Genomic DNA, 26023 nt, shown 5'->3' with positions numbered 1-26023 from the left:
GGATGTGGCTGCTAAGCAGGACCCACCCCCATTTCCCATTTTGCCTGAGAGTACACTCCAGTGTGGCCCCAGACTCTACTTCTGCTTGCTCAAGCCCCAAAAGGCCTTCCAGGGGCCCTTCCCCTGCCTAGGACGCCTTTCCTGTCCTGGTATTTCGCAAGGTCTGCAGCTGCCTCCCTGACCAGCCTCCGGGCTGAGGCTTTGGGAAAAGAGGAAGCAGCCCCTGAGGCTGGATCTCCTCTCTTAGGGCAGCAGAGCCCAGGGAAGCCACCAGCACTACAACCACCTGGGCCTCCTTCCTGTTCTTTTCTTCTGTGGTTCACAGCCCTGCAGCCCCTTCCCTGGTGGAGCAGGTACTGTTATCCCTGGAGTGTGTGAGGAGGGCTGGGGGAGAGGCTGTGCTGAGATTTGCTGGGAGGTGGGGGGGGGGGTATCGAGGGTGGGTGCTGGACCCCAGACCAATCCAAGCCCTAGACACCAATCAAAGCTGCAGTCATGACCCAAACCCTTCCACACCCCCAGAGCTTCCCCAACCCACATCCTGATCCCATTCCTCACACCTTCCAGCCCTACCTTGCCCTCAGTTACACTCCAAACATTACTGCATCTCCATCCAGCCTCAACCCCTGACCTTCATCCTCTCCCAATCCATCACTGTCCCTTCCACATCCACCCAATTCCATCCCACATTGCAGCCAAAATTGACCTTCACCCTCACCCCACTGCTGCCCACCCCTCATCTTAGCCTCACAGGAGCCCAGTCCACTCACTCCTTTCATCACCACTTCTTCCCCCCAGTAGGACCCCTAGAATCACCTAGCACAGCTTGGGGGAGCTGGTCCTTGGGCTCCAGCCATTTATAGCCAGATTGAAGAACGAGATGTGAGATTTCTACTGCTCATTTAAAAGCCAGTAGACTTCATTTGTGGATTGTATGGCTTTTCAAGTGAAATCTTTGGCTTATGTTTGGGGCTTTCCACTATTACGAAGATAGTACACTCTGGAAGTGTCTGTCTGTACCCTGATTTCCTATCTGTGGGGCAGAGCACTCCAGATGGCCCTGTCACCTCATTTCCCTCCTTCTGCAGCTTGATAGGGAAGTTGAAGGGGAAACCCTGGTGCTAGGAAACAGAAACTGAATCCTGCATCACTGTCTGCAATGAAACTACCTCTACCCCTCCTTCCCCAGGCCAGACTGGTCTCTGGGATCAGAGGTCAGGGACCAGCCAGCCCTGCCCAGCTATCTTGGGACACTTGGTCTCACATAGACTTTGCCCACCCACTTGCTCTCACACAGGCAGCAAATATGTGCACCCACTGTGTGCCAGGCCACCCCAGACCAACCCTGATGCATCATATACTAATTCTAGGAGTGGGGATTTAAACCCTATCTTCAGAGCACCCGAGACTTGGAGATACAAAGATGAACCTCAGGGACTTTCTGAGGTCTGGAGAACAATCCTCTCTCAGATGGTCATTGCCTAAGGAAGGGGTTGTTTCAGGGCTGCTCTGTCACCCCCCCCCCCAGGACTGGCAATCATCCCTTTACCACCAGGGGGTGCAAGGTCACGCCCACACATCCAGCTCATTGTCCAAGCCCTAGGAGCAGCACCTACCCCACAGCGGGAGGTTTCAAATAGAGACAAGGGTCTTCCTTTCTGGGGCTCATCTTGACCCTTCTTTTTCCTAGAAAGTTTTCTAGGATGAGGCTGGTCTTTGGGGTGGAACAGTTTGAGACAATGAGCTGGACTCTGGTGGGACTGACCTCTTGGGTGTTGGGGCTGGGTTAAGTGTAGGTGACATCTACATGATGTGATTTGGGGTGGCTCTAGAAAGGGTCCTCTCACATGTTTCAAAAATCTCTGCTCCATTCTGGGGTTAGTAGGTCTAAAATATCATCATTCCTCTTGTAGTTTCAGCATTGTCCTTTCCTCTTTTTTTTTTCACATTTTATTTATTTATTCATGAGAGACACAGAGAGAGGGGCAAAGACATAGGCAGGAGGAGAAGCTCCTGGAGGGGTGTCTGATGAGGGACTCGATCCCAGGACTCTGGGGTCACGACTTGAGCCAAAGGCAGAGACTCAACCACTGAGCCACCCAAGTGCCCCAGCATTGTCCTTTCCATGACCCCAAATGGGAACAGTAGGAACACTGGAGCCAACATGCTGCTACCTTCCTGATGTCTCTGCTACAGCAGAGCTGACCTCATTACCTAGTGCGGCTCTGAGCCCCAGAGCCTGTCCCAAACATGCCGAGTGTTGCCTTCCAGCCCAACATCCAGGCCATACCCCAGCCCAGCATGGGCCTTTCCTACAGCCAAGGACCAGGTGTAGAAGCTGTTGGGTATATCCTCCTGGGAGAGGAACAGGTCTAGAAATACCCAAAGAATCAGGACAAGCCACTCGGCCTCAGCAAATGATCAGGGCTGTCTGCTGTTTGGTCCCCTGAGAAACAGTGTTCTTCCCACATCTTTGCTTTGCCCTGTTCCTGAAAGGATGCCCTTTCTCACATCACACTTGGCTAAGTACCGTCACCCTGATAGACAATTCAGATCCCATCCAGGCCCTGGGTGTCTACTCAGCCCCTTCCCAGGTATGCCCCCTGGTAGTCGCCAGAATCAGTTGGGCCCCATCCTGTGGCCATGGGCTGGGGGCTGGGAGATGTCATGAGTTTCCTGTCCCATTCTCAATCTTCTCAGGCCTGCCCCCTCATTCTGCTGAGTCAGCATGTAGGATCAGGGAGGATTGCAAAATTGGCAACATGGATTTTTGTTTTTTGTTTTTTAAAGATTTATTATTTGAGAGAGAGAGAGAGAGAGAGAGAGAGGATGAGCAGTGGGAAGGAGCAGAGGGAGAAGGAGAAGTAGACTTCCCCTTAGCTGGGAGCCTGACAATGGGCTCAATCCCAAGACCCTGAGATTATGACCTGAGCCCAAGGCAAGATGCTTAACTGACTGAGCCACCCAGGTGCCCTAGCACCATGGGTTTTTGTATGCATGTTGTAAAATATACTTAACATAAAACGTACAGTAGTTTTAAACATTTTTAAGTGTACAGTTCAGCAGCATTAAATACATTCACAGTATTGTGTAACCATTACTGCTGTGGATTTCCAGAAATTTTTCATCATCTGAAAAAGAGACTCTGTATTCATTAAACATTAACTCTCCACTCTCTCCTCCACATCCCCTACTTGCCCCTGTAACCTCTACTTCACTTTCTGTCTCTTTGAATTTGCATACTCCAGGTACCTCATATAAGTAGAATCATACAATATTTGCCTTTTGATATGTGGCTGGTTTCACTTAGAATAATGTTTTTAGGGTTCACCCATGTTGTCACATGAGTCAGAATTTTGTTCCTTCCTATGATTGAATAATATTCTATTGTATGGATAGACCACATCTCTTTTATCCATTTGTCTATTGATTGGCACTTAGGTTGTTTCCATTTTTGGCTATTATGAATAATGCTGCTATGAACATGAATATACAAGTATCTGCTTGAGGCTCTGTTTTTTATTTTATTTTATTTTATTTTATTTTATTTTATTTTATTTTATTTTATTATTTTATTTTTTTGAGAGAGAGAGAGAGAGAGGCAGAGACACAGGCAATGAGAGAAGCAGACTCCATGTAGGGAGCCTGATGTTTGACTCGATTCCGGGTCTTCAGGATCACACCCTGGGCTGAAGGCAGGTGCTAAACCACTGAGCCACCCAGGGATCCATGAGGCTCTGTTTTAAAATCTTTTGGGTTGGGGTGCCTGGGTGGCTTAGTGCCTGAGGGTCTGCCTTTGGCTCAGGTTGTGATCCTAGGATTGAGTCCCGAATTGGGCTCCTCAGAGGGAGCCTGCTTCTCCCTTTGCCTATGTCTTTGCCTCTCTCTGTGTGTCTCTTATAAATAAATAAATAAAACCTTAAAAAATAAAAAAAAAAATCTTTGGGGTTGATACCTAGCAGTGAAATTGCTGGAGGCCATGGTAATCTATGTTTGACTTTTGAGGAGCCACCAAACTATTTTCCACAGAGGCTGTGCCATTTTACATTCCCACCAGCAGTGCATGGGGCTTCCAATTTTTCCACATCCTCATCAACACTCATTGTTTTCTGGTTTTGTTTGTTAAGAGCCATTTTGATGGGTATGAAGTGGTAGCTGATTGTGCCTTTAATTTGTATTTCCCTATTGACTAATGATGTTGAACATCTTTTTATGGGCTTATTGGCTACTTGTATATCATCTTTGGAGAAGTGTGTATTGAAGTTCTTACGCCATTTGTTGAATTTGGGTTGTTTGGGGTTTTGTTGTTGTTCTTGTTGAGTTGTAGGAGTTCTTTATATATTCTAGATATCAACCCCTTTCAAATAGATAATTTGCAAATGTTTTCTTCCATTCTGTGGGTTCTCTTTTCACTCTCTTGGTAGTGTCCTTTGATGTGTACAAAAGTTTTAAATTTTTATGAAGTCCAATTTATCTAATTTTTTTTCTTTTGTTGCTTATGCTTTTGGTGTCATACCTCAGAAATCATTACCTGGTCTTAGGGCAAGGAGATTGTCACCCATGTTTTCTTCTAGTGGTTTTATACTTTAAGTTAAATGTATTTCTGGCATTCCTCCCCCCCAGATTCATATATGTGGCACCCCTTAGGGCCTCATCTCCAGGAGGGCCACTCAAAGGCAGAAATTCACTTTCTTTTTTTAAGATTTTAAAAAATTTATTCATGAGAGAGAGAGAGAGAGAGAGAGAGAGGCAGAGACACAGGCAGAGAGAGATAAGCAGGCTTCATGCAGGGAGCCCAATGCGGGACTTGATCCCGTGTCTCCAGGATCATGCCCTGGGCCAAAGGCAGGTGCTTAACCACTGAGCCACCCAGGGATCCCGAGAAACTCACCTTCTTATATATGGTATACAGTAGGCATTTAATTCATGTTTGTGGGATACATGTTGTGCAGGGCTTGTGTCCCCTGCCCAGACTTTCCCTGCCACCAACCCCAGGCCCTCAAGGATCACACTCCTCTCTTGTTCACAATTGCAAGGCTTGGGGGGCTCTGCACTGCCTCAGGGCATGTGTCCTCAGTCCCCACTCCTGAGAAATGGGGATCACAAACTGCCAAGGTCCAGGCGAGCACAGAGATGCCTGTGGGGTGACTACAGGGACCCCACAGGGGAAGTTTCAGCTGCCTCTTAAGAGTGAATAAAGAGGGTTCAGCAGGCAAAGATTATTTGTGGTGGGGGCAGAGCTGCTCAGTTGGAAAGTCTATGGGACTAGCCATAGGCTGTGTATGTGGGGAGTAGGGAATGGGGGCAGAAGTGAGAGTCGGAAGGAGGACCTTTCAGGGATGGAAGTAAGTGCTTAAAGGCAGCACTTTGGTAAGAATTCAGTCCCATTGTGGCCTACAGCTGGTAAGGCTTATGGTCAGGAGACAAGTTTTAAACCCTCATTCTTGCAGGGTGCCTTGGAGTGAGTCACTGGGCCTCTCTGGGCTCCTAGCTAGTTCCTGTTGGCTTGAGTGGTGGGGAAGAGGTAGGGAAGTGAGAGGAAAGGGAGAAACAGCTGCTCATCTGCTTTGGAGGAGTGCCCTCGAGGGGCTGGGAAAGCAGAACTTGGGGTGGGGCTGAGGGACACACAGAGGGTTTTCTGAGGCATGCCACTGGGTGAAGGTATTCTGGGGTGCAGTCCGAGCCAGGAACATGGGCTCCTGACTCCCTGCTGTTGGCTGCCCTAGAGTCCTTGGCAGCCCTGCCCTTCCACAGGGTCAACTGTCATAGCATGCTGGGGGCACAGAGCTGGACTCTCAGCAGACTGTGAGGCTGAGGTGCTCTAGGGTGCCCTTGTGTGCCCAGCCAGCACAGTGTATATCTCCTCCTTAGGCACCAGAGCCAGTGTCAAACCTGCTATGGACTTCCTGCTCCAGCTTCTCCAGTTGGTCTCATTTATCTCGGCAGGTGAGCTGCATTGACCTTGCCCATGCCACGGGGCCTGGCCCTGGGGCGTCCAGCCCTCCGTTGGCCCCTGACAGACGGCACTGGGCCTCGTCACAGGTCTGTCCACAGAATGAAGGACAGCTCAGGGCAGCAGTGGCTGGGGCGGGGGATGGGGGGGTGGGCAGGCTGCTCCAGGTGCACATTGTTGGAGGCAGAGCAGACCTGAGGGCTTTGCAGTGACACCAGGTCTTCACCACTCTCCTCTCTGTCTTGCCTCACCTGCAGGCCTGGCCTCATGGGGTGTCTCCAGTCCCCAGGATGTGAAGGGCGTGAAGGGGTCCTGCCTCATCATCCCCTGTGTCTTCAGTTTCCCGGCTGACGTGAAAGTGACCAATGGCATCACAGCCATCTGGTACTACGACTACTCGGGCAACCGGCAGGTGGTGAGCCATTCGGAGAACCCCAAGCTGGTGGAGGCACAGTTTCATGGCCGTGCCCAGTTCCTGGGGCACATGGAGCACAAGATGTGTACCCTGCTGCTGAAGGACCTGCGGCCTGAGGATTCGGGCTCCTACAACTTCCGTTTTGAGATCAGTGATGTCAACAGCTGGTCTGATGTTAAAGGCACTGTGGTTACTGTGACAGGTGAGGGCAGAGCGACCTGGCTCCTGGCTGGAAGGGTCTCCCAAGCTGCTTCTGGCCCCATGGGCTCAGAGCCCCAATCCTAAGCCCAACCCCTGCAGCCCCTTTGCATTTATCCTATGTGGGGCTGGGGGTAGGGAGCGGCCTCTCCTTCCTCTTGAGGGACTCTGCCCAGGTCCTGCCCCTCAGCTGGGCTTTCTAGGGCAAGAGACCTCACGTGTGGTGAAGGGGAGTCCTAAGTCTCTGGTCTTTGTCCCCAGAGACGCCCGAGACACCCACCATTGCCTCGGCGGCAGAGCTTCATGAAGGCACAGAGGCCTACTTCAACTGCTCCACTCCCTACGCCTGCCCGGAGGAGCACATCAGCCTGCAGTGGCAAGGCCAGGACCCCTCACGCTCGGTCACCTCCAGCTTCCAGAATCTCAAGCCCATGGGCATCAGCCACCTGGGGACCCTCCATATGGCCCTGTCCTGGCAGGACCACGGCCGGACCCTACAGTGCGAACTCTCAGTGGCCAAGCAGAGGACTCAGGGCAAGATTCACCTCCAAGTGCAGTGTGAGTGTGCTGGGGGCCATACCCTTGGCACCAAGCACACATCTGTGGCTTCCCCAGTGGAAACCAGTCTCTTCTCCAGCCCTCGCCTCGACCCCGAAAAAAAGTCAGGCACAGTTGGACCTCCAGGGTCAAGCAGGGGGAGAGACACTGCAAAGCCCTAAGACCCACGGCTGAAGGCTCCCTTCTATCTCTTGTCCCTGAGGCCAGGTTGGGCAGAGATAAGGAGACACAGAGAGCCGGAGAATTGGGGGCTCATACAGTGAGGCCTCTGAGATTTAATACAGCTCTGGAGGGTGCTGGGGGGTGGTAAGGAGGGTTCATCCCTTCCCTGCCTAAGGCTGCTCACAGTGATCAGGGTATCACCTGGACATGGCAAAGAGATGGTGGAAGAAAACCTGAGTTTCTACTTGATTCTGAGTCTTCCCCTCACAGTAAAACATGAAAGCCTGTTCTAGAACCACTGCTATTCACAGACCTCAGGCTGCCTGGATCCACCACTTAGCTGAGCAAACTGGGTGAATTACCTGCCCCTCAGAGCCTCTATGTCTTCCTCTACTAAGCAGACTCCTAGATCTCAAGAAACTGTTATGGAAATTGAAGGACTGCTTGGCACATATGGAGTGCTCTAAAATATTAGCTTCTGTTATCTTCATATTTACCTGGATTAAGCACTTGAAAATATTAGCTTTTATTAGCATATTTACATTTCAGAACAAGATTTATAGAAATGCAGTTGTTTTGTATGGTTGGGACCTTCTTTTTTAAAAATTTTTATTTATTTATTTGAGAGAAAGAGATAGCAAGAGAGAGAGTATGAGCAGAGGGAAGAGGGAGAAGCAGGCTCCCTGCTGAGCCAGGAACCCTATATGGGACTCAATCCCAGGACCCTGGGATCATGACCTGAGCCGAAGGCAGACATGTCACCAACTGAGCCACCCAGGTGCCCTGTTGGCACCCTCCTTATGAATGGGTTAACCATTCTCAGAGCTCTCTGGACTCTGCCTTTGGCCCCTTCCATGAAGTGTTTTGTTCCCTGCCAACAGCTACTACAGGCCACCTAAGCAGGCACTATGGTGTTCACGATACCCAAATAGAATTGAGGGCAGTGGACAGTGTCATGAAGCAGAAAGCCATAGAAGCCAATGTAGGCTGGACGCTAGGCCAAGCACTGCATCGTCAGGCCCTCAGTGGAGAAGGAAGGAATCAAGACCTCCTCACGAGGTGGGGGGCAGCGCCTGCCTTGACGGGGAAGTGAAAGGCCTAATGATTATCTGGGCAGGCTTCGTTAGGCAGAGTGTTGAAAGAGGTGAGAAGCGCCACCACTGCCCTCCCTGGGCCCCTCACCTGATGCCGCCATCTTGTCTTACAGATGCCCCTAAGGGCGTGGAGATCCTTCTCAGCCCCTCAGGGCGGAACATCCTTCCAGGTGATCTGGTCATACTCACCTGCCAGGTGAACAGCAGCTACCCTGAGGTCAGTTTTGTGCAGTGGACCAAGGATGGGACGCAGCTCCAAGTCCAGGGTCGTATGCTGAAGTTGTCCCAGGCAACCCTGGACGATGCTGGTAACTACACCTGCAAAGCTGGAAATGCCGTGGGCTCCTCAGTCTCACCCCCCATCAGCCTCCACATCTTCAGTGAGTCCTGCATGAGCCTGGGTCTTGACCAGAGGGTGGGGAGGGGTCCTGGCCACTGTTGCTGAAGAGAGCCAGGCCAAGTTACCTCCTGGGATGTGGGTATCGAGTCCTAGCTCTGCCTCAGTCCCTGGCAGGGTGGGACGTCACAAGAATCCCAGTAAACAGAACAAAGAGATATAGCACCCATCCAGAAGCCTCTGCTGCAGAAGGGGTCTGATACAGAACATGCAGGGATTAGGCTGATTGGCTACAACCCCAGTGCATGGGGAGTCAGTTGGGTGTTCCCCAGCATACCTTCTGCTGCCCCCACAGTGGCTGAGGTCCAAGTGAGCCCAGCAGGCCCTATCGTAGAGAACCAGACGGTGACACTGACCTGCAACTTGCCCAAAGAAGCACCCAGTGAGCTGCGCTATAGCTGGTACAAGAACCACGTCTTGCTGGAGGATGCCCATAGCCACATTCTGCAGCTGCACTCAACCACCAGGGCCGATACTGGCTTCTACTTCTGTGAGGTGCATAATGCCTATGGCAGAGAGCGCTCCGGCCCTGTCAGCGTGGTGGTCAGCTGTAAGTGCCCAGGGCAGGGTGGCACTGGACACTGCCAGGGCCTGGTTGGAGGGTGGGGACCCCACAAGAGGGTTAGGGTCCTGGGCTTGGTTGGCTCTGAGTTCACATCTTTGCTCTGCATATATAGGCAAGCTTTGACCTCCCCAGGCTTCAATTTTCTCCTATTTTAGAATACTTTTCACGTTGAACAAGTTAAGCTTACAAAAAGTTGCCAGGAGAATACAAAGAATTGCCCATACCTTTAACCTAGATTCCCCATTTGTTAAGAGTTTGGTACATTTGCTTTTTCTATTTTATTTTTGAGAGAGAGAGAGAGAGAGAGAGAGAGAGAGAGAGAGCACCAGGGGTATGAGGGTCAGAGGGAGAAGGAGAGAGACAATCTTAAGCAGGTCCACACCTGGCCTCAGAGTGGGCTTGGTCTCATGACCCTGACTGAGATCATGATTTGAGTTGAATTCTTGGTCTCCCTCTGCCTGTGTCTCTGCCTCTGTGTGTGTGTATGTCTCTCATGAATAAATAAATAAAAGTCTTTAAAAAAAAAAAGAATTGGACACTTAACTGACTGAACGCCCCAGGAGCCCCCCAGTAGATTTTATTTTTAAAAATAGTTTTATTTTTTTATTTTTAAAAGATTTTATTTATTTATTCATGAGACACACACAGAAAGAGAGAGAGACAGAGACAGAGACAGAGAGAGGCAGAGACACAGGCAGAGGGAGAAGCAGGCTCCATGCAGGGAGCCCAACGTGGGACCCGATCCTGGGTCTCGAGGATCACACCCTGGGCTGAACGCGGCGCTAAACCGCTGAGCCACCCAGGGTGCCCTAAAAATAGTTTTAAATTTACAAAAATGTTGAGCAGATAGTATAGAGTTCCCATGTATCCTTTCCTTGCAAAGTTTTCCCTATATTGACATCTTGGATTAGTGTCATGTTTGTTGCAATTACTGAACCAACACTGTATTCATCATTACAGTACCGTACAGAATAGTTTCACTGACATAAAAATCCCCTGTCCTCCACCTATTTATCTGTTGAGTGCCTGGCAACCACAGGCAAAAAAAAATTTGCCTCTTCCAGAATCAAATAGTTGGAATCATACAGAGGTATTCTTTTTTTTTTTTAAAGACTGTATTTATTCATTTGGGAGAGAGAGGGCATGAGCGACCAGGAAGGGAGAGAGAGAGAGAGAGAGTATCTGAAGCAGACTTGCCCTGAGCATGGAGCCAATGCAGACTCCATCCCACAACAGTGAGACCATGACCTGAGCCAAAACCAGGACCCTGCATTACATTCAGTTGTCACATCTCTTTATTTTTCTTTAATCTGAGACCATCTCTCATTCTTTCTTTATCTTTTTAAAATAGCTTTTTATTTACTTATTTAAGAGAGACAGAGCACACGAGTGGGGGGGATGGCAGAGGGAGAGGGAGAAGCAGACTCCCTGCTGAGCGGGAAGCCCAACATGGGGCTGGATCCTGGGACCCTGAGATCATGACCTGAGCTGAAAGCAGATACTTAACTGAGTCTACCAGGCACCCCTTTCCTTGTATTTCTTGTGAAACTTAAAGAGCACAGGCCAGTTGTGTGGGTGTCCCTTGGTTTACATTTGTCTGAACTGAGTAGACTGAGCCTCTGCACCCGGGCAGCAACACCATGGCTGTGATGCTGTATCTGTCTTGCTACATCCCATCAGGAGGCCCATGATGTCGGTCTGTCCCATTGCTGGTAGTTATTCACCTTGATCACTTAGATGAGGTACTGTCCACTGCCAGGTGCCTCACCAGGTTCCTCATCTTTATTTTGTTTTAAATTTTATTTATTTATTCATGAGAGACTCAGAGAGAGGCAAAGACATAGGCAGAGGGAGAAGCAGGTCCCCTGCAGGGACCCTGATGCAGGACTCAATCCCAGGACTCCGGGATCACAACCCGAGCCAAAGGAAGACGCTCAACCACTGAGCCACCCATGTGCCTCAGTTTTCTCATCTTTAAAGTAGGGACCCTGACCCCCCACTCACAGGGTTGCCACAACTACTGGTTGAGAAGACAAAGTGATTTGCCCAACCCAGGGACAAAAGTGTATTCAACAGTCACTCAGGATCTGTGGAGTTGCTCCCTTTGCAGAGCCTTGTGGGACAAATGAAGTGCAGGATCATAGCCTATTAAAAGGGGATTCGGGATTGCTCCTGTCTGAAGGTGAATGTCATTTCCTCATCTCCACACAGACCCACCCCTTACCCCGGATCTAACTGCCTTCCTGGAGACACAGGAGGGGCTAGTTGGCATCTTTCATTGCTCGGTGGTCAGCGAGCCCCTGGCCACCCTGGTGCTGTCACACAATGGCCTTGTCCTGGCCTCCACCCAAGGGGAGGGTGACCACAGCTCACGCTTCAGTGTCTTCTCCACTCCTAACTCCCTGAATCTGGAGATCCGAAACCTGGGGCCAGCTGACAGTGGGGAATATACATGCTCCGCCACCAACTCCCTTGGGAATTCATCCTCTACCCTGGGCTTCCATGCTAAAGGTAAGACAGGCATGGGGCGGGGGTGTGGGGTAGTGCTGGTGAAGGGCAGGAGAAGAAGGCTTGCTCTGGCCTTCCTCCTGGGAGTCCCAAGGACTTAGCTGATGGGACGAACACGCTGGTTGATTATATATATATATATTATATATATTGATTATATATATTATATATATATATATATATATATATATATATATATATATTTTTAATCACATCAAAGATCTGGGCTATTCAGTCATCCCAACCTGGGAGGTTCCAGAAGTCAAGGCAAAAAGGAAACACGGCAGGTTGCATTATTCCTTTCGTGCACATTCTGACTCTGAACTTGAAGGGTCCTTCATATCCATTTGCTTTTTATTTATCAAATGTTTGGGGCAGGCTAAGAGTCAGATGCAGAAGGAAAAATAGAAAAGCACGATTGTCCACATCTTAGTGTATACACTGCCGTTCCCTCCTTCTGAGGCTATGGCAGACAGAGCTCATCAACCAGGCCAGGTTTTTGATGTAAGCCGGGGCTCTGGCTCACAATCCTTCTCAACCATGCTGCAGCCAGCTACTACCAACAGATCAGAATTGGCTTTCAAGGACACACCCTCCTGATTATCAAGAGGTTCATGGAGCTGATACCATGAAGTCCAGACCTACCTGCAGTCATGTGGGGGAGAGGAGAACCCTGGAGGTCTTCCTGCAGTCGGTGGCACAGAGCTGCCGGTGTGCAGGGGACCTGAGCCTCCTTCACTCCCTCTTCTGCCAGTGGCCCACCTTCTCATCAGCCCCGCAGCAGAGGTGGTAGAAGGACAAGGAGTGACACTGAGCTGCAGGAGTGGTCTCAGCCTGACGCCTGACATCCGCTTCTCTTGGTACCGGAACGGAGCTCTGCTTCACCAGGGGCCCCGCAGCAGCCTTCAGCTCCCGGCGGCCTCCAGCACCGACGCCGGCTCTTACCACTGTCAGGCCGAGGATGGCCACACTGCCAGTGGCCCCTCCTCACCTGCCATCCTCACCGTGCTCTGTGAGCAGTCTTCCCACCAGCCCCTGCTAGCCGTGGGGAGGGTCAACCCACTGGAGCCCACCAGCCACGACATCCCTCAGGCCCTCCTGACACTGCCCTGCCCTGGGGTCTAGATCAGGAAGGCAGCTACAGGTCTGGGTGCCATGCAGCTGTCTGCCCAGGACTGAAATGTGGGGAACAAGGCTGGAGCTTTCTCTACCTCCCCATGTCCCCTCCCTCAGCCTCAGCCCCAGCCCCTGTAGTGCCCTCTGCTTCTAGCCTCAGATGCATCATGGACACCACATGTCCATGTGGTGTTGTCTTGACTGAGCCCTAGGCACCATACTTTGATATATATGTGCTCACCCATAGGCTGTGCCCTCACAGGCTTCCATAACCACAAAGGCAGAACCTCTCAGCACAGGGTCTGTGTCCTGTCAAGAGTGGCTCTCCATATTAGCTTAAGGGGCCAACACTCAGTGTGTCAGAAGCATACGACCTTATGCATGTTATGCTAGCCCACATGATGCCCTTGTCCAAAATAGAAAATGGCATTCCTTCCTCTGAAGACTCAAAATAGCACTAGAGCACACCTTAGCATGAGGGGCATGGGCTAATTCTTACTTTGGTTTGGTTGTCCTTGTGCAGTGCACAATCTACACAGCTGTGTATGGCAACTCTGAGTACATGCCCTTGTTTACTGTGCTTTGAGTGGACCTGGAGAACCCTGGTGGAGGCCATGGAATGAATACGTATGATCTTTCTCCCTACAGATGCCCCACGCCAGCCCACGTTCACTGCTCAGCTGGACCCCAATGCCTCAGGAATTAGGGCTAGACGTCAAGGGCTACTCTTGTGCCGTGTGGACAGCAACCCCCCAGCCCAGCTGCGGCTACTCCACAGGGACCATGTTGTGGCCTCTTCCCTGCCATTGGGCTGTGGGGGCTGTTCCCAGCGGCTAAAGGTTACCAGAGCCCCCAACCTGCTGCGTCTGGAAATTGGTGAGCCGGTGCTGGAGGATGAGGGTGTGTACCTGTGTGAGGCCAGCAATGCCCTGGGCAACACCTCTGCCTCTGCAAACTTCGATGCCCAGGGTGAGTCAGCACAGGGAATGGGTGGCTCAGGGTCAGGGGCTGGTATGTGGGTCCCTGCAACCCTCCCACTCCAAGGCGGGTCTATCAGGTGAAACCACCCCCATTGGGCAGTGGGAGTTGGCTTTTCTCCCCTGCCCCATGGGCACCCTAGGGGTTCTCCTTCCTGTCTTCTCCAGGCTGGGGGGCTGAACCCTGACTCCAGGGGGGAAGCAGTCAAGGCGAGGCCTGTCTCAGGTGGCCTGTGTTGGCTGCTCTCCAGCCACCACCCTGGTCATCACGCCATCACACACGCTGCCGGAGGGCACTGGAGCCAACCTGACTTGCAGTGTGAGCCGGGAAGCCAGTGGCCCTGCCAACTTCTCCTGGTTCCGGAATGGGGCCCTGTGGACCCAGGGCCCCCTGGAGACTGTGACACTGCTGCCTGTGGCCAGAACAGATGCTGCCGTCTATGCCTGCCGCATCCTCACAGAGGCTGAGGCCCAGCTCTCCACCCCAGTGGTCCTGAGTGTGCTCTGTGGGTGATGTGCAGGACAGGGTTGGGTACTCCGAGGGTGAAGGAGTGGTCAGTGGGAAGGGAGCAAGGTGGGGGGGGGGGTGGGAAGAGCAGGCTTGGACTGTGTGTGGGGAGAGGGAGGGGCAGGGAGTGGCCTGAACCCCTTCCCGTCTGCAGATCCCCCTGACCCTCCAAAGCTGTCAGCCCTCCTGGACGTGGGCCAGGGTCACATGGTAGTGTTCATCTGCGCTGTGGACAGTCGCCCTCTGGCCCAGCTGGCCCTGTTCCATGAGGAGCGCCTCCTGGCCACCAGCCTGGGGCCCCTGCTCTCCCTCCGTGGCCGCCTCCAGGTCAAAGTCTCAGCCAACTTCCTGCAGCTAGAAGTCCGAGACTTGAGCCTTGGGGACTCTGGAAACTACCGCTGTGAGGCCACAAATGTCCTCGGATCCACCAACACCTCTCTCTTCTTTCAGGTCCGAGGTGAGTGTTAGTTCTCTAAAGATGTGATAGATCCAAATGCCCTGGGGGGCGACTCTAGCCAGGCTTTGCATAGAAATGTGTCTTTTTCAGTCATCATTAGGGGAGTTTCTAGCTAGCCAGCAGGCCTTCTGTCTTCAGCTGAATATTTTCACCTGCAATCACTGTGGCAACCACTAGGAGGCAGTGACAATCGCATAGGGTGCCTTGTTTGGTTGGAACACTTACAGAGACATCTTTTATAGTAATATAATCCTGTTACATAACAAGAATTTTCATACACAACTGAAGACATATGTATACTATGCATACATATACTGTAATACATGTATGTGAATGTGAATATGCACATATATGTATACATAGAAATATATACACATATAAAAAGAATGTATCATAATCTTTATACATACATATATATAAATTCTATACATAGAATTTATTTCTATAACATAAAATTTCCTTTTTTAAAAAGGTTTTTTATTTATTTATGAGGGAGAAAGAGAGAGAGAGAGAGAGACAGGCAGAGGAAGAATCAGGCTCCAGGGAGCTGGATGTGGGACTCGATCCCGAGTCTCCAGGATCTGGGCTGCAGGCGGCGATAAACCGCTGAGCCACCGGGGCTGCCCCCTAGGTAGGATTTTTATAGAAATTTTATTTTAGGGCAGCCCCAGCGGCTTTGCGGTTTAGCGTCCCCTTCAGCCTGGGGTGTGATCCCGGAGACCCGGGATTGAGTCCCATGTCGGGCTCCCTGGAGCCTGCTTCTCCCTCTGCCTGTGTCTCTGCCTCTGTGCGTGTGTGTGTGTGTGTGTGTGTGTGTGTGTCATGAATAAATAAATAAAATCTTAAAAAAAAAAATCCTGCCTAAGTGAATAAGCCAAGAAAAGGGAAAGTTAGTACCCATAATTCTGCAAAGGCCAAAGAAAAACACATTTTTTTTCTCCCACAATGATAAACATCAATTTTTGAACACTGTCCTTGGGCCTTGGTTCTATATGTCTTTTCTTATGTGTCATACCCGTTTCACTGGCAGAGACATTGAGGGCCAGTTTCAGAAGCTTGCTCATGGTCACATGACCAGCTAGCTCTGGATTGATTTGGTTCTGATTCCAGGCACAGCCTTTGCTCTCACCACTCCAGTATCCCTCCTTTTCACTCCCCGACCCTGGTCTCTTCCTGCTTGGGACCCAGGGGATGCCGGGATTGCCCTTTGCCTGGTCCCCAGTTCTTGGGCTCTCATGACTTGGAGCCTGGGTGCGGAGCTGAGCTGGAGAAGACTCAAAACCACACAGTGGCTAACTTCCCCTCCAAGCCCTGGGTCACCCATGCTGGGTCCAGTTCTCTAGCAGAACAATGGCCCTCGATGTTACACAAGCCCCTTCCATTTCAGGGCTTGATGGGGTCAAACCAGCATTTAAAAAATTTTTTTTAAATTTATTTATTCATGAGAGACACACACAGAGAGAGAGGCAGAGACACAGGCCAAGGAAGAAGCAGGCTCCCTGCAAGGAGCCCGATGTGGGACTCGATCTCAGATCCCAGGATCACACCCTGGGCCCACGGCAGACGCTCAACCACTGAGCCACCCAGGTGTCCCAAACCAGTGTTTTTTAAAAATTATTTATTCATGAGAGACAGAGAAAGAGAGTCAGAGACACAGGCAGAGGGAGAAGCAGGATCCCTAAGGGGAACCTGATGCAGAACTCCATCCCAGGATCCTGGGATCACAACCTGAGCTGAAGGCAGACATTCAACCACGAGTCATCCAGGCGTCTCAAACCAGCATTTGTTAAGAGCAAACTTGTGCAGGCACTGTGCCTGGCACAGGGTTAGAGGTCATGCAAGCTGGGCCTTCTGGTAGGTGAGAGATGAATGACAGAACAAATCTGTTGCTCAAGGTGGTGGGTGCTAAAGGCCAGGAGAAACCCAGTGCAGGGGAGTTGGGAGCAGGACAGGAGGAGGCATGGAGCTGAAGTGGGACCTTTGCTGGCGGTCTGGTAGAGGGGTTGTGGCTCCAGAACATAGAATTGGGATCATGCAGTCCTGGTGTGGACCTACCCACAGTCCCAGACTGGGGGAGGGTGCTGGGCCAGAGGGCTCTTACCTGCCTTTGGTTTCTCCCTACAGAAGCCTGGGTCCAGGTGTCCCCGTCACCTGAGCTCCGGGAGGGCCAGGCTGTGGTCTTGAGCTGCCAGGTGCCCCCAGGGGTCCTGGAGGGGACTTCATACCTCTGGTATCAGGATGGCCAGCCCCTCCCAGAGTCGAACTCGGCCACACTACGCTTTGCAGCCATTACTTTGAGCCAGGCTGGGGCCTACCATTGCCGAGCCCAGGCTCCAGGCTCAGCCACCATGAGCCTGGCTGCTCCTGTCAGCCTCCACGTGTCCTGTAAGCTCTCATCCTTCTGTGTTTCTTGGGGGTGGGGGGAGGGTGAAGGAAACAAGGGTACCGCTGGAGGATGGGTTGGGGGAGCTCTGGCCCTGGGCTCTGCCTCCACAAGAGAGCACCTGATGAGGAACCAGGTGTCCTGGCCACTCCCTGCCTCCTGTAGATGCCCCTCGCCAGGCCACGCTTACCACCCTGATGGACACAGGCCCCAGGCGACTGGGCCTCCTCCTGTGCCGTGTGAAGAGTGACCCTCCAGCTCACCTACGACTGCTCCACAGGGATCACCTCATGGCCTCCACCCTACAAGGAGTGGGGGAGCTTGCAAGTAGCTCTCCCCGGCTGCAGGTGACTGTGGCCCGCAACACACTTCGCTTGGAGATCCATGATGTAGTGTTGGAGGATGAGGGCGTCTACACCTGCCAGGCCAACAATACCTTGGGCCAGGCCTCAGCCTCTGCCACCTTCGATGCCCAGGGTCAGTGTCAGAGTGTGAGTGTGTGCATGGGTGGCTCCTTTAAGAGAGGAGAGGAGGGGCAACCCGGGTGGCTCAGTGGTTTAGCGCCTGCCTTCGGCCCAGGGCATGATCCTGGAGACCTGGGATCAAGTCCCATGTTGGGCTCCCTGCACTGAGCCTGCTTCTCCCTCTGCCTGTGTCTCTGCCTCTTTCTCTCTCTCTCTCTCTCTCTCTCTCTCTCTGTATATCTCATGAATAAATAAAGTCTTTAAAAGAGAGAGAGAGAGAGAGAGAGAGAGTAGAGGAGGCTGGAGAGCATCTGGAAGCCTGAGGCACGGGCAGGTGGGCAGGCGAGCTAAGCAGGACTGCTCCATTCCCAGCTTCCTGTAAGGGCAGTAGACTCCAGACTTGGCTTTCATGAAAGAGCCTTTTTAAAAAACAGATGATTGCCTCGACGTCCAAGTGATAAAGCTAATCAGAAAGTGGCGGAGGTAGGAGGTATTCAAGGAGAAAATACCACAGGGCAGGGAGGTTCATGTTCTCCCATGTGCCCCCCACCAGGGTCCGGGCCGGCTCAAGGCACTCCGGGGCCCTGCAGAACCATGCTTGGGGCCACCTGAGAGATAGTGGGCTGTTTCCCAAGTTTGACCTCGAGCCCCCTGTGCAGGTGGGCAGCCTGTGCCTCCCAGAGGCAAAGGGCTTCCCTCCCTCATGGAGACAAGTGGCTTGCTTTACACAGCTTCACAAAGTGAAGTAAAGACACCCCGTGTCTTTCCCTCTCCCCAGCTGTGAGTGTGCATGTGTGGCCCAAGGCCATCGTGCAGGAGGGGCAGCTGGTGAACCTGACCTGCCTTGTGTGGACCACCAACCTGACCCAGCCCACCTACACCTGGTACCGTGATGGGCAGCAGCGCCCAGGTGCCCTCTCCATCCTTCTGCCCAATGTCACAGTCATGGATGCTGCCTCCTACCGCTGTGGTGTGGTGAGGCCTGGCCAGGCACCCCACCTCTCCAGACCTGTCACTCTGGATGTCCTCTGTGAGTTTGGTTGGATGCAGGATAGGGCAAAAAGGAATGACAGCAGCCCACGGGGATCAAGGGCATGGCCAGAGCCCCACAGATGTCCAACCCAGGAACTCAGCCCCATCCATGTGATGAAGCTCAGGACAGGGAGCACTGAGTTGGGGGTCAGAAGGGAAAGGTTCTCTCTGGGCAGAGGAGCAGAGCCCTCGATTGGGCAGTTGGGGGCCCTTGGGATGGGGAGCCAGGGCCCTCCCGCTTTGAATCCTGCCAACTGGCCTCCTGACTGCGGTCTCTGAGCTTTTCTTTGGATCCCTGTAGATGCACCCCGCAGCCTGCGCCTCACCTACCTCCTAGAGAGCCGTGGTGGACGGCTGGCCCAGGTACTGTGCACTGTGGACAGCCGCCCACCTGCTCAGCTGGCCCTCAGCCATGCTGGCCGCCTCCTGGCCTCCTCGACCACGGCTTCTGTCCCCAACACCCTGCGCCTGGAGTTGTGGGAGCCTGGGCCTCGCGATGAGGGTCTCTACAGCTGCTCTGCCCACAGTCCACTGGGCCAGGCCAATACATCCCTGGATCTGCGGCTAGAGGGTGAGACAGGGCCCAGGCCAAGCCCAGGAGGGGAAGGACCAGCTGTGGTGTCCAGCTGGGCCTCGGTGATCCTGATCTCCCTGGTGCAGGTGTGCAGGTGATCCTGGCTCCATCAGCCACTGTGCCCGAGGGAACCCCCATCACGGTGACCTGTGAAGACCCTGTTGCCCGCCCGCCCTGTCTCTACACCTGGTACCACAACAGCCGCTGGCTGCAGGAGGGGCCAGCCGCCTCTCTCTCGTTCCCGGCAGCCACACGGGCTCACGCAGGTGCCTACTCCTGCCAGGTCCAGGATGCTCAGGGCACTCGCAGCTCCCGGCCCATAGCCCTGCAAGTCCACTGTGAGTAGGGGTCCTTGGCTGGGGTGCTGAGGATGAGAGCTGGAGGAGGGCACCTCTGGGCCTTCATGGGGGTGGACACAGGACTGTAGTGGACCTCAGAAAGGGCACCTGGGAAAAGAAGGACATGGGTGAGGAGAGGAGAGACTCTAGGGCCCTGTGAACCCTGCCTGGGGGAATCTGCCCACAAGGTGTCACCTCTAGGAAGTGACCATCTGTCCAGAGGCTTCAGCCTCACCATTGCCAGGCAGATAGGCTGTAGATGGCACAGGGTTGCCAAACAAGGCCCCTAACTGTGTCCTGTCATGCCCCCAGATGCCCCTCAGGGTGTGATCCTGTCATCCTTTCGGGACTCGAGGCTCAGCCCCATGGCCGTATTACAGTGTACTGTGGACAGTGAGCCACCTGCTGAGCTGGCCCTGTCCCTCAATGGCAAAGTGTTGGCCACCAGCCATGGGGTCCACGGCTTGGCATCGGGGACAGGCTATGTCCAGGTGGCCCGCAATGCCCTGCGGCTGCAGGTGCCAGATGCATCCTCAGGTGACAAGGACACCTACGTGTGCACAGCCCACAACTTCCTGGGCTCAGTCAGCACCACGGGTCAGCTGCAGGCAGAAGGTGAGTGGGTAAAGGGAGGAGAAGGGGCTCAAGCTCAGTGGGGCTCTGGCCATGCCATGTGTTTATATGAGTGGTGGAGCTCCTACAAGAATGGGTAGATGGAGCCTCGCCCCATATGATGGAAGAGGAACAGCTCTCTGGAAGCGGTTGGCCAGCCTGAAGGGAAGAAACCCTTGTCCTTGGGGAACCCCCTACAAGGGTAGAGCTGTAGCAGTGCCAAGGGTACCCCCAGATGCAGGGGAGACAGCACCCTGCCCTCACAGAACCCATCTGGAGTGAAGGCAGACCTGCCCTGGGGAAGCATGGGGTGGGAAGAGAGACACAGCCCTACCTTTAGGGAGCTGTGTGAGGGATGAGGTGGAGTCCCACCTTTGGGGGCATTCCATCTGAAAGCAGGACCCAACCCAGGCTTGTCCATCAGAAAGCCTGTCTTGTTAAGAGATACACACCTTGTCTCAGAGGTCCCCAGTGCAAGAGATCTCAGTCTTATGGGAGAGACAGTCTCACCTCCGGGGGAACCCAAATCAGAACAGACCTTCCCATAATGCACAGAGACCTCTCAGATGCCCAGATCCCACTCAGGGACTCCAGCTCCGAGAGCCTGCAGATCCCTGACCACCTCCTGGCCCCGGCCCACAGGTGTGCGTGTGGTGGCAGAGCCGGGGCTGGACATGCCTGAGGGCGCACCACTGAATCTGAGCTGCCAGCTCCCTGGTGGCCCTGCACCCACGGGCAACTCCACCTTCACTTGGTTCTGGAATGGCCAGCGGCTAGACGTGGAGCCTGTGGCCACCCTTGCCTTCGCCCACGTGGCCCGTGCCCAAGCTGGGCTGTACCACTGCCGGGCTGAGCTCCCCAGTGGGGCCAGTGTCTCTGCTCCCATCCTGCTCCGTGTACTATGTGAGTATGACACCCCACACCCTGCCTCAGTCTATCCACACCTCACCTGCCCACCTCAAATCCTCCTCCTCTTCTGTCTGCAAAGAGCAAAGACTTTGCAGGTGTGGAGTACGGGCTTGGAAGGCTCCCGCTGGCTGACTGTGACCTTGTGCATACCTGCCTTGCTTTCCTCATGGGTAAAATGTCAGACAGGAGTATAGAGGATGCTACACGCAGAGTGCCTGGGGCCCTATTCCATGCCTCATCAATGCCCCATGCTGTATCAGCCAGTGGTGGCTGCAATAGCAAGCCACTCCAAAATAGAGAGCTTATTTTTTTTTAAGATTTTATTTATTTATTTATTTGAGAGAGAGAGAATGAGACATAGCGAGAGAGAGCATTAGCAGGAGTGGGACAGAGGGAGAGCAGGCTCCTCACTGAGCAGGGAGACCAATGCAGGACTCGATCCCAGGACCCTGGGATCATGACCTGAGCCGAAGGCAGATTCTTAACTGGCTGAGCCACCAGATGTCCCTAAAATACCTTAAAACAGCAGCTGTTTTATTTGCTTACAATTCTCTGGGTCAGAAATTCAGGCTGGGCTGCACTGGCAGGTCTTTGGCTGGCCTCGCCTCATGTGGCTGCAGTTGCCCAGCGGCTGAGCTGAAGCTAGATGGTCTAGGATGGTTTCATCCTTGTGGCTGGCCGTGGGGGCTGGCTGCTGGCTAGGTCCGCATGGGTCCAGTAGGCTGGCCTGGGTTTCCCACATGACTATATTTGTAAGAGGGCAGAAGCTGTGAGGCCCCTTGAGGTCTAGCTCTGAAGCCACATAATGTCACTTCTGCTTTCTAGTGGTCAAAGCAAGTCACAGATCAAGGAGTGGGGACTAGATAATACCTCTTAATGCAACAAGTGGCAAAGTCGTCTTACATGGGTACAGGGAAGGGAGGAATTTGTGGTGGTTTTCTGCAAGCATCCTACCCCCTGTGTTCCCACAGACCCTCCCAAGACGCCCACCATGACGGTCTTTGTGGAGCCTGACAGTGGCATCCAGGGCATCCTGGACTGCCGTGTGGACAGTGAGCCCCTAGCCAGCCTGAGCCTCCACCTCGGCAGTAGGCTGGTGGCCTCTAGCCAGCCCTGGGGTGCTCCTGCAGAGCCACACATCCATGTCACAGCCACTGCCAATGCCCTGAGGGTGGACATGGAGGAGCTGAGGCCCAGTGACCAGGGGGAATATGTGTGTTCTGCCTCCAATGCCCTGGGATCTGCATCCGCTTCTACCTATTTCGGAACCAGAGGTAGGTGGTGGGGAGGGGGTCCATCTCCCAGGTCCCTATGTAGAAATGCCCAGCTTAAGAGTCCAGAGGCTTCCTTCTGAGATCTCTGAATCCCTTCTGCTATAATCAGTTTGTCTGACTAGTCTAGACCTGTTGCGTGAAACTCCTTTGCATGAGGAAGCTTCTTTTTTTTTTTTACAGCTTTCTTTCATATTTATTTATTTATTTATTTATTTATTTATTTATGAGAGACACAGAGAGAGAGAGAGACAGAGAGAGACAGAGACACAGGCAGAGGGAGAAGCAGGCTCCATGGGCAGCCCCGGTGGTGCAGCGGTTTAGCGCCTCCTGCAGCCCAGGGCGTGATCCTGGAGACCTGGGATCGAGTTCCGCGTTGGGCTCTCTGCATGGGGCCTGCTTCTCCCTCTCCCCGTGTCTCTGCCTCTCTCTCTCTCTCTGTGTCTCTATGAATAGATAAAATCTTAAAAAAAAAAAAAAAAAAAAAAAAGAAGAAGCAGGCTCCATGCAGGGAGCCTGGGACTGGATCCTGGGACTCCAGGATCAGGCCCTGGGCTGAAGGCGGCACTAAACCTCTGAGCCCCGCTGGCTGCCCCATGAGGAAGCTTCTAAACTAAGATAGTTTTCATCTTGGGGGAGTCACCAGGGGAGGGAGCACTGGAGGCCCCTGGAGCCCTGGCTGCCTCCTGAGCCTCACCCCTGTGTTTCAGCCTTGTATCGCCTGAGTCTGTTCCAGAAGCTAGTCTGGTTTCTGGGGCTGCTAGTGGGCCTCCTCTTCCTGTTGTTGGGCCTGGGAGCCTTCTACACCTGGAGGTAAATTCAGAGCTGGGGGTGGATGGAGTCACCTCATCTTCCCCACCTTCCCCTCAATATCCCCTCCTGTCACTCCTACCAGATGCACGGGTTCTGTATTTCCTAGCCCATCCCTTTTCCTCCCACTGCTCCAAATTTGGGATTGCTTCTAGAATCATCTTTAAATACATCTTGCTATAGTTTTCTTCTTTCTTTATCTGGACTCTGTCTGTATAAAGAAAGAGCTGGGAAGGAAAGAAGAAAGAGAGGGTACCTCACTTCCTCCAATGCCCTCACTGCTCTATTCAGTGAGCAGTCTGGGGCTAAGTACTTGGGGTCACGGGAAGGGACAGGGGTAGGCAGAGGGAGGGGAGAGACCCTCTGAGTCCTCTCTTGTTGTTGCAGGAGGCATTTTCGTAAACTGAACATGGGTGAGAATTTGGTGGAGATGACTTCTCAGAAGGAAACCATGCAGGTATTCATCCACCATGTAGATGCAGGCAGACACAATGCCTGGCTAACCCACGGTGTGGGGCTGGCGCCTAGAGACTGCTCTCATATATAGGATGGCCCCTGGGACTAGCTGGAGATTGGATAGAGAATATAGAGAAAGAGGGGCCCCTGAAAAGATAGAGAAGCCACATTCTGAATGGGGTACATATCAGTCCCATGCTTGCCTCAGGGGCACTTCTTTAGGTATCCTGCAGGCCAGGGTGACTGTTGGGTTCTCTATGGGACCTGCTGACTGGGCAACTGGGGCAGACATTCTGAATGTAGCCACTCCCAAGACACATCTTGGAACAGAGAACCCACCTGTGTTTCAGGTTCTCTCTTCCCCACTCCAGAGTCTGCCCACCACCTGGGCAGGGGTGAAAGTCTGTTTTCCCTTCCGTGTGATGTGTCCCCTTCTGCAGATCATCCATTTGGTGGGTCAGGGCTCATAGCTTCATTACCAGCCAGGCACATGCTCACTAATCCTCTTGGGACCTCTACCCAAGGTTTGGGGTCGGGGAGACTGCCCTCCAGAGTTAGAGGTCAGACAATGACCACTCTCGGAGTCATCCTGTCACCAGAATTTTCTCTGTGGGAAGCTCATTAGTCCTGATACAGTCACATGTGGGACCTTGTCCCATGCTCTGCCCCTGAACTGACCTGTGGTGTTGTCTAACCTCAGGAGGAGGAGGTCACCAGAATCTCCGATGACTTGGGCCTCGTGAACAAGGCAGCATTGAGTCCCGACTGCCTCTGTGAAAACAACTCTACATCATCTGACTTTCTATGACCTGGCTCCAAACCCCTTGCCAAGAAAAATGGGCAGTGAGAAGTGGAAGTGAATCCTAATTTACCCAGGAGAGTGCTGACCCTGGGGGACTCTGAGGAGAAATGAACTGGCCATGTTGTCTATTTCTCCTTTCCTTTTCTGATTCCTCTATCTTCCAGTGGACTGCCCCTCACATCTTCTTCCTCCAAGTCCACCCTGGACTTCTTAGATGGATTAGAAAAGGAGAGGAGCTTCCTACATCCTCACAGGCTGGTCAAAGCACTCTGTATTAGCTAGAGTAGAAGTTAGGCTGCTCTAAGAAGAGACCAAATATAGTAACTTCAACATGAGGGAATTTTATTTTTCTCTCCCATACTAATTTGGGTATGCTATAGTAGTTTAAGGTGTCAGAATTTGAGATCCTTCTATTTGATGTTTCTCCACCCCTGAAATGTTACCTTTGATTGTGAGGTTCACGGTTGGCCCCCCCTGTGTTTACATTTCATCCAGCAAGAAGTGGAAACCATGTAAGTTGAAGGCATACTGATTCCCATTGTGGACACAATCCACAACTCACCAGTCATTTCCAGTCACTCCCCATTGGCTAGATTTGAGTCACGTGGCCACCCCAAGCTGTAAAGGATTCTCGGAAATGTAGTTTTTATTCTATTTACAAAGGACTCCCAACCGTGGCCTCAACCCTGAGACTTCTGACATTGGTGAGGTTGCTGCCAGCAGGCTACATTTTTAGTGCCCATCTACTGAAAGCCAGGACATGTCTCTGGTCATTCTGTTCTTGGGTTTCCCAGAGGAGGTGGTCTCTCTCACACATTAAGGCTGAGGAAATCAGGATGGTTTGGTGGTCTCATCAGTGATCAAGTGTGCCCCCTCCCTCTCCCTCGGGGGCTTGTGTGCCAGAGGCTGTTAAGCGGAATGAGGGTCACAAAGAAGGAATAGCTTGCTCCTGTGAAGTCAGTGCCTGAGAGGAGCTAGTTCTTGGGTGGCCTGGTGACTCCCATCCCAGCCTGGTGGCAAATGATGGGAGGAGCAAAAAGCCTGCCTGGAATTTGGGAGAGTACCCAGGAGTTGTCAGAGAGGCTCACAGATTGGGAGGCCAGGTATGCTCCATGAAATCACAGCCAGTGAGCAGCTTCCTGGTCCCAGGTCCCATTTCTCGTAGGGCCTGATTGCCAGACTCTTCCTGGGAGCCTGTCTGGCATGTCCTTCCAATAAACAGCCATTCTGTGGCGTGACTGGAGTGAGTCTCCTTCTCGCAACCCAAACTGCCTCCTGTGAACACAGAAGATCTAAATGTGAATGCAGCTCCTTCTGGCAGACTGCCTGCTGGAACTGGCCAGCAAGTGCAAACGACATGACATGTGCCGCAAACTATCTTGCACGCAAGAGATTTGTGCTCCTTCCTGCTCCTTGAGGCTCTAGGTGTGGCTCACCTCTTCTGTCCACATGACCAACACCCTG

At 52.7% G+C, this 26023-nt stretch overlaps 1 protein-coding gene across 3 annotated transcripts; it reads left to right on the top strand.

The window, feature by feature from the left end:
* The first annotated feature begins 64 nt into the window (after positions 1 to 64).
* On the top strand, positions 65 to 25797 carry SIGLEC1 (sialic acid binding Ig like lectin 1). 3 transcript variants are annotated; one of them, XM_026012363.2, is made up of 22 exons: positions 65 to 353; positions 5872 to 5946; positions 6211 to 6570; positions 6828 to 7124; positions 8494 to 8760; positions 9073 to 9327; positions 11554 to 11853; positions 12605 to 12862; positions 13615 to 13935; positions 14195 to 14449; positions 14606 to 14908; positions 17033 to 17293; positions 17457 to 17768; positions 18534 to 18785; positions 19089 to 19358; positions 19448 to 19699; positions 20012 to 20314; positions 20954 to 21214; positions 22192 to 22494; positions 23202 to 23304; positions 23689 to 23758; positions 24458 to 25797. In XM_026012363.2, the coding sequence occupies exons 2-22, from the start codon at positions 5898 to 5900 to the stop codon at positions 24563 to 24565; spliced, it is 5160 nt and encodes a 1719-aa protein (XP_025868148.2). In that variant the 5' UTR covers positions 65 to 353; positions 5872 to 5897; the 3' UTR covers positions 24566 to 25797. The 3 variants fall into 3 exon arrangements, with proteins under 3 accessions (XP_025868148.2, XP_072592363.1, XP_072592362.1); XM_072736261.1 differs by lacking the exon at positions 65 to 353 and having other exon boundaries at positions 5600 to 5946; XM_072736262.1 differs by lacking the exons at positions 17033 to 17293; positions 17457 to 17768 and having other exon boundaries at positions 204 to 353.
* The last annotated feature ends 226 nt before the right edge of the window (positions 25798 to 26023 follow it).

This window comes from Vulpes vulpes, chromosome 14, assembly GCF_048418805.1.
Source record: "Vulpes vulpes isolate BD-2025 chromosome 14, VulVul3, whole genome shotgun sequence".
NCBI classification, from domain to species: Eukaryota; Metazoa; Chordata; class Mammalia; order Carnivora; family Canidae; genus Vulpes; species Vulpes vulpes.
The sequence above is the reverse complement of the archived record's forward strand: the minus strand, read 5'-3'. Positions and strand labels throughout refer to the sequence as shown.